Raw genomic sequence first — 8,613 nt, 5'->3', positions numbered from 1 at the left:
TTTTTGTAAGTAGGGATACTATGTTTAAGAGGAGGTATTCCCTTTCAAAGATCTCCAGTCTTCTCTAGATCATTTGTTTCTAATTCTTGATCTTTCTGATAACTCACTCACTTAGTGAGAGTTCACCTACTGATACGTGTCAGAATCCTATGTGTCTATCCCTGATCTTATAGCTTCTACACAGTCTGAGTCTTCCTCTAATGTTGAAGCAATTGGGGTTAATCTCAGAACTTCTGTTACACACTCTAAGCCGCAAGTGTGGCTGGATTCATATGTAACTATTTGTGCAAAAAATTCATGCCTATATCCTATATCTCAATATGTTTCCTATTCCAATTTAACTCCTACTTATAGAGCCTCTCTTGCTGCATATTGTACAATCTCTAAGCATTATGCATATGTGGAAGCCTGTCAAGATCCTCATTGGGTGAATGTTATGAAGGCTGACATTACTGCCTTAGAAGATAATAATACATCGTTTGTTGTTCCTCTTCATTCCACAAAGGTTCCTATTGGGTGTAAGTGGGTATTTAAAGTCAAATACAAAGCTTTTGGGGAGGTTGAGAGGTATAAGGCTAGGTTAGTGGCTAACGGCTACAATCAGCAAGAAGGTCTAGATTATACTGAAACTTTGTCACCAGTAGAAAAAATGGTTACTGCGAGGTCAATAGTGGCTTTAGAAGCTCCTTGTGGTTGGTTTATATCTTAATTGGATGTACACGATACATTTCTTCAGGGAGATCTACCTGAAAAATTCTATATGCAAATTCCTGAGGGGTTTGCAAACCGGGAGAGAAACACATGTTTTGCAAGCTTCATAAGTACTTATATGGATTAAAGCAGGCACCAAGGCAATGGAACTTAAAGCATACAGAGACATTAATTGATATGGGGTTCCTACAGTCACATAATGATTATTCACTCTTTACAAAGAATGTAGGAAAAGAAGTACTAGTTATTCAAGTATATGTTGATGATCTCCTTATTACTGAAAGTAGTCTGCACGGTATACAAATAATAATAAAAGAGGAGTTACAACATAAGTTCAAAATGAAAGACCTTGGTGAGCTTAAATCCTTTATTTGAATTGAATTCTCCATGTCTACAGAAGGTATCCTGATGAATCGAATGAAATATGCACTAGGACTAGTGTCTGAGTTGGGGTTAGCAGGATGTAAACCCTCTTCCACTCCTTTGGAGTTCAATCTCAAGTTAACTTCTACTATGTTTGATGAACACAAGAAAGAATGCTAAAAAGAAGACATACCTCTTGATGATTATGGGAAATATCGAAGGTTAATAGAAAGGTTATTATACTTGACTATGACTAGGCCTGATATAGCCTTTGTGGTGCAAGTTCTTAGTGAATACACGCACTCACTAAAACTATCTTACATGGAAGCAGCACTTAAAGTAGTGAGATATATTAAAGTAAGTGCAGGTCTTGGATTATTTATGCCAAGCAACAAACAGAATGAACTGGTAGCTTGTTGTGATTTAGACTGGGGTGTGTGTGTAGAAACAAGAAGGTCAGTAACTGGCTATATGATAAAGCTAGGAGGTGCATTGGTGTCTTGGAAATCAAAGAAGCAAAGTATAGTGGCTACTATAGTGGCTGAAATAGTCTGGTTAAGAGGTCTGTTTAAAGAGTTATATTGGCTGAAATAGTTTGGTTAAGAGGTCTGTTTAAAGAGATGGGAATGAGTGTTAAGTTGCCTGTGAAGTTATTCTGTGACAACAAAGCTGTCATTCAAATAGCATCCTATCTAATCTTCCATGAGAGAACAAAGCATTTTGACATAGACTGTCATTTTGTGAGAGAAAAGATACTTAAAAGGCTAATTCAGACACAACAGATAGGTACAAGAGAGCAACAAGCAAATTTACTTACTAAAGGGTTGTGCAAACCACAACATGAAGTATTGATTGACAAGTTAGAAATGAAAAATATCTTTTTCAATTCTTAGCTTGAGGGGGAAAGTTAAAAGGATAGAATCAGTTAGTTGAAATTAGTTAGAAAAATGAATCTAAGCAGTTAGAACAAACAACTGGCATTTATGCCTTACTGCATTGTATATATAGGATAGTTTATAGATTAAAAGCATTAATGAATATTCTTTCTCTTCTTCTTCTTAAACTCTCTCTCTCTCTCAATCTATCTTAAACTCCCATTAATGGAGTTTCTTTTAAAACTTATTCGATCCTGTGTAGTTGGTGATTTGTTTTGATTTTGAGATATTAAGTTTTCTTTGAAACATCTTCAACAACTTCATCATAAATTTTGGAGATGTTTAGAAATGATTTAGGAAGGTTTTAATTAATTTATTTTTTTATTTAAAATTGAACATTGAAGAAGACTATATCTTTCTTATATATCAATGAATTTTCTCTTGTATGTATGTTGTATATTCTTCATGTATACCCATATATCTCTTATAATATACCTTTGATTGGCTTCAATAAGTTTTTGTTATAATTGATTTAGGCATACTACTTAGATATATACACTAACTTGGCCTCAACAATTTTTGGCTATGATTGATTTAGGCATACTACTTGCATATAAATTTTAACTTGGCCTCGCTGATAACTAAATATTCCAACTATAAAAATGCATATCTAGCCACATCAGCTCGTTCTTGCTAATTATATCTTGTGGACATTCGATGCTAATATGGCGCATAAATTATTTGGAGGTCTTTATATGATCATTTTGTAAGTTGGAGTACTCAATTAACACCATGGAAATGAGTTAGAGTGTGTAGATGTGTATCCCAAATTTAGAGTATTTGATTGTCAATTGAGACCAAATTAAGATTTCCATCTATATTCCAAGTCATTGACTTATATGTCAATATCCCTTTTAGTGTTCTATGCAAAATAAACATTTGTTTTTTAATATAGTAAAAAGATATATAATTAAACACTCTTTTTTATTTCACTACTTGGAACGTTTTACATATTGATATTTGGAGGGGAGCGTTACTTACCACCTTTACCTCCAAAAAAGTTGCAAAACATTAAAGTTTGCTATAAATAGACAAAGAGACTAAACATTGCAACCCTTAATAACTTGAAATCAAATATTTGGTACTCATTTTTTTCTTTTCATAAACCTTAGTTTGTTTTCCTGCAATTTTTACGGATTTGTCCATTGGTGCCGGTAAGAGGGCTAAGAATTCCCATTTTCACCATAGCATTTGCGAAATCAGTGGAGAAAGTCACGGGATTGGAGCTATAAGTGTTAACTATTGAGTCTGTTGATCCTCCATTAAATAACACTTGATCAGAATGAAGAAGACCTTTTTGAATTTGCAAGTTCTTGTAGTAAGCATTGTCAAATGAAGTTGGGCTTGTGATGTCTAGTGGGCTAAGATTGTTGTCACCACCACTTTGTGGACAATTTGCTTTTACTGTTGTTGCAAATGAGGCATTTATATTGGCTTCACTGTATAAACGCGTTCTGAAAGAAGTACATCGCGTTTGGCCTATTGTGTGACTTCCTGAAATATTCCAAGAAATTAAATATGTATGTGACAAAGTAGAACCATACACTCTCCGTTTCAGAATATTTATCGTATTTTTTATTTACATAGAGTATTTGATAATTATAGCCTTATTTATGTCTTAAATGACAATAATACTTTAAAATGAAGGGAGTACCAAATAATTGGTAAAGTTGAGGACAGGTATGAAGATTAATAATCAACTTGCTAGGAATATTTAATGGACATATATTGATAATAAGTAACAAACAATTGACTATATATAATTGATGCTCTTTTAAGTAATTATTATTATTACTTTACTTTTACTTACTATTATAGAAGAGTGAGTTGATTTCGTTGTATCAATATGTGTGCTTGATAGTATTTTTTTTTCCGTGATATTTTATCATTTTATAATTGGTAATTAGTATTTTTGTGCTTGGTATTATTTTTTATTTTTAGGTGATGTTTTTTCATTTCCTGATTAGTATTTAAGTATTATCTTTTGTTTATTCCACATGCATTATATTAGGATACCTACAAAATTATTTATGCACAATACATTATACATGATTCTATTCTTTCATATTATTTGTTATAATTTTTTTACATTTTTTAAAAGTACATAAATAAAAATAAAACTTTTACTAATTTACTTTTAATTTTTTTAATACTTTCTACCTTTATTTACTTGTCATACATAAATTTAACACATTTATTAAGAAAATAATAATTGATATGACTATTTAATTACTACACTATTTCTAATAATTGGTGTTTATTATTAAGTCTTGAAAAATTGAGGAATAAGTAATTAATATTAAATATGAAACATGAAAAAGACTATCTTTTCTTCATATTAATTATCGAAATCTGAACACTCCAGAAAAAATCGAGCACTCATCAAGTCGTTGGCTTGAACTCAAAATTATAAAACTATAACAAATCCTACTGTAATCAATTGAATTATAATTTAACGAATATTATTTAAATTAATTAAATTATAAATCAACAAATTTTATTTAAATTAATATAGTTATAATTATTTTTAGGGCAACTTTCACATATAGCAAACAAAAAATTCATATTTGTATGTTATAGCAAACTTTGCATAATTGCACTCCATAGCAAACATAAAACTATATAATTTGCTATACATATTCAATTGTATAATTCGTTGGCCTAAATTGTATAATTCGCTGGCCTAAATTGTATAATTCGTTGGCCTATTTCGCTGCAATTGTATAATTTGTTTTGCATACAATTGAATCGAATTAAAATGTAAGTATATTGCATAATTATAAGTGTATAGCAAGAAGATATATGTTTTTCTCGCTTTATACAAAAACAGAAACACAATATATACACTTCTGTTGTATAAAGCTAGAGAAAATTGTATGTCACTGCAATTGTATAATTCGTTGGCCTTTTTCTCTGCAATATTTGAAGAAAATGTTTGTAAATTGTATAATTAAGTGTATAACACGAAGATATACATTTTTGCATGTATATATACAATTTTCTCTCGCTTTATACAAAACAGAAACAGAATTATACACTTCTGTGTATAAAGCGAGAGAGGCGAGCGAGAATGGAGAGTGGCGAGCGAGATTTTTGGGAGAGAGACGCTGGCAAATTTTAGCTAATGTTTGCTATGGAGCACAATTAAATCAAACCCTAGCTATTCCATTTAATTTAGGTTATTAGTTTGCTATTATATACAATTTTCTCTTATTTTTATTACTAAATCATTTTCCATAAGACCCGTGCTTGGGCGGGCTTGCCATCCTCTAGTATAAATATAAATGAACAATGAAAAGGACGTTTACTCTAATAATGTAATATTATTTACTAGTGCAAGTTATTTACTCTATTAAAATTTTAGGGTTAATTAATTACCTTATGCAAGCTACAACATGCAAGTGAGGCATAATATCATTTTTAACATGTGCTAGCTTGTTTAGTTACCAAGTAACCAATTACTTTATTAAAGAGATTTACTCGTAAATATAAGTGACTTGAATGTATAAATATTTTTTATTCGATAAGAGTATAAAACAAACCTGAAAGAGCAACCATTTCCCTAGTCGTGAACCCTTTGTTAGAGAAGGAAGAAATGAGTGCACTGAGGTTCGAAGTTGGTCCAGGAAGATTGTTGTTGGCTGCACTCAGATTTGCAGTAGTTGAGTCTCTTCTGCCTAGTAAAACAGTCCAACTAGGGCCACCAAGCTAACAAAATCCACAATTTATTCATTTTTCATTTTGAAAATAATTTTTTTTTCAAATTTCAAAATATGGTCAAATCCACTTACTTTGACAACTGAATCTCGTGCTGCAACAGCTAAAATATCTGCACAAGATACAATGCCCGCACAGGAAGACTCCACTTGAGTTTTGATAGTGTCTATCACATCAAATCCTCTAATCGATCCACTATTTGGTCCAGCAGTTTTCTCTCCCGTAAAGTTTGATGTATCATCTAGTAGCACGGATGCATCACAACCCTAACGAATTAGGTAAAAATGTCACATGACATGTTTAATTTATTTCACATCGAATAAAAGTTGTTATGAATATAAATTAATCGATCACATATTAATTTAATTAGTGTATGTCACATTAGTCGTTGCTTGTAATCTCAAGGTTTCTTAATCTCATCATCATCAATAGTAGCTTCAATAGTTAACATGGAGAAGAAGAAAGAATTATTAATTAATTAAGATGTTATTTTCAAGATTGAAGAACTTATTTGAAAGTCAATGGCGTGTAAGTCAAAACACACACACACTTAATTATTGGTCAATATCAATGTCTTATACCATACCTACCTAGTGATACTATAATCTTGAATAACTCTACTATTTAAGTTTCATATATACCACTCAATTAACTATGCTTCAATCTCAAATTAGACAATCTCAAATTAGACGGACGTGTCCAATACATAACCTATAGGTTCAAGCGGAGCCCATTGATTTTGACATAGGCTATGTACATATGTGCTCAAAAAATCCACTAAATATGTACAAAAGGGTCATATTATTAACTAGAGTGTTTTAGTCATCTATCTATATGACAAAAATGAAAAAGAAAATTGTTTGCACGAATATATGCATGCATGGACACTTATTATGAAGCAAGAATATTATATATTAGCTAGAGAAGGAAATAAGGTTAAAAAGTAACTTGCATTAACAAAACAATCATGGAAATGAAGACGAAGCAATGAAGCCCCCATTCGAGCCTCACTAGAAACAGCAGAATTCACCGCAGTTTTAATAATCGATAGGACATTTGGGCATGATGAAGAGTAGAAATTGGCGGACAAAGATTGAGCAGAGCTCAATCTAAGAAGAAAAGGAAATATTATTAGTAAAACCAATGATATGTTAGCCATAGCTACTAAAAAGAAAGAGTAGTAACTACTAAGTAGAAAGAAAAAATGCTTTTGCTTCTTAGTAGTGTGTGTAAGTTGCAATATGATCCTTCACATATTTATAGTAGTTTGAGTCCACCTAATTGTCAAATTTATAATGTGTAAATTTTGGTTTTTTAATACTTTGTTTGTCATTTTTGTAATTTTTTAAAAATAATAAAGTGCATATCAATTATTGCAAACTTCCTTGATTGGAAATTTTGTATACCAAGATATTTTCTTTAAAGCTTTCAAGTGTGTTTGGCACAAAGTAAAACACTTCTAAATTTTTCATGCTTGATAGGTTACATTTTTTAAAAATATTTTTCTCTAGAAACAAATTCCTTAAAAAGTTTTAAGAAGTAAATTTTTCAATAAAAGTAAAAAAAATAGTTTCATAAATAATGTTCCACAATTATTATACGCGTATATCCCCATTCTAATTTCTATCCTCCTGATTCCCACTGCAATAATATTTTGTTCTTACTTATCGATGATCGAACATCAAAAAATATATAAGGAATTTCATTTTATGATTACAATTTCATGACTAATTAATTTTTTTAGTGTGTGTAATTCATGTTTTTTTATTAAATGTAGCTGAAATAGTCTCAAGCCAACTCGTTTATTCATATTTTCATATATAGATTTGTTGTTTTGCTCTCATATTTTCAACACTTATATTTGTCACAACTCAAACCTTAATTTCAAACATTATTTGGAGTGGAAGATAGGAGTACTAATTAAGCAAACTTCACTTTTCAATTTACTTGAGTTATTTTGTATTCCATCTATTAGTTTTTCTTCAATTTATTCACATTAGTAAATTAAAAAAATTATATATCCTTTTACTAATTTTTATTCTTATTAGTAAGTAACTATTTCTTAAAATTAATTAGAGAATATATATATATATANCTAATTTTTATTCTTATTATAATTATTTCTTAAAATTAATTAGAGAACTAATATATTTTATTTCAAAAATTCTAATATACCTAAAATATTATTTCAGTATGCACTCCTGGACAGGGAAGGAAAGGTTCGAGCCCAGCTCTCGTAAAAAGACCTTTGCTAAAAGGAGAATTGAAGTATTTAACTCATTGATCATACAAATCATTTGGGATGTCAAATTCAATTCGTAACATTTTACGTATCAATAATAAATAGAAGCTTAGTTTGATAAAATTAAAAATAAAATATTGAAGTATAGTACACTCCCTTTGCACAAATTTAATTCACTTGACCAAGTCAATCACTGCTTTTTTTCTTAAAAAAAATTCCCAACTGTGGTTCCCTTTATTTAGTCAACATGTTGCTCAAGCATTGGTATTTTATTTTTGTTATAAATAATTTATATTATAGTGAATGTCTAATTATGAGGAGTCCTTGTCGGTTATGGTTAGGAATCCTATTTGGGAATCAAGTAAAATTTTCCCTATAAATAAAGGGTTTTCTTTCATTGTAAAGAAGATTTGTGAAAGATCAAGGAATCCTGAATATACTTCAGAATGAATAAGAAATCTTTCTCTTCTCACTACTTTATTCGTCTTCGAATTTCATATAGTTTCATAACACGTTATCAGCACGATTGTTCTATTCCTAAAGAATTATGAAGAAGACGGGAAAACTGCAAAAGAGATCTTGCATAAGCTATGCAATAAGGTTCTTATATCTTCAAGGTATGATTTATCTTTATGTTATAATTAT

At 30.3% G+C, this 8,613-nt stretch overlaps 1 protein-coding gene across 1 annotated transcript; it reads right to left on the bottom strand.

The window, feature by feature from the left end:
- Window positions 1-2,925: 2,925 nt before the first annotated feature.
- Window positions 2,926-6,934, bottom strand: LOC107030638 (cationic peroxidase 1-like). Its single transcript, XM_015231902.2, has 4 exons — window positions 6,679-6,934; window positions 5,801-5,992; window positions 5,552-5,717; window positions 2,926-3,503 (listed from the first exon to the last, which is right to left on the bottom strand). Exons 1-4 carry the CDS (start codon window positions 6,883-6,885, stop codon window positions 3,118-3,120), a joined length of 951 nt encoding a protein of 316 aa, XP_015087388.1. The 5' UTR covers window positions 6,886-6,934; the 3' UTR covers window positions 2,926-3,117.
- Window positions 6,935-8,613: the final 1,679 nt, after the last annotated feature.

Source organism: Solanum pennellii, chromosome 9, assembly GCF_001406875.1.
Source record: "Solanum pennellii chromosome 9, SPENNV200".
Lineage (NCBI taxonomy): Eukaryota > Viridiplantae > Streptophyta > Magnoliopsida > Solanales > Solanaceae > Solanum > Solanum pennellii.
This window is presented reverse-complemented; position numbering and strand designations above follow the sequence as displayed.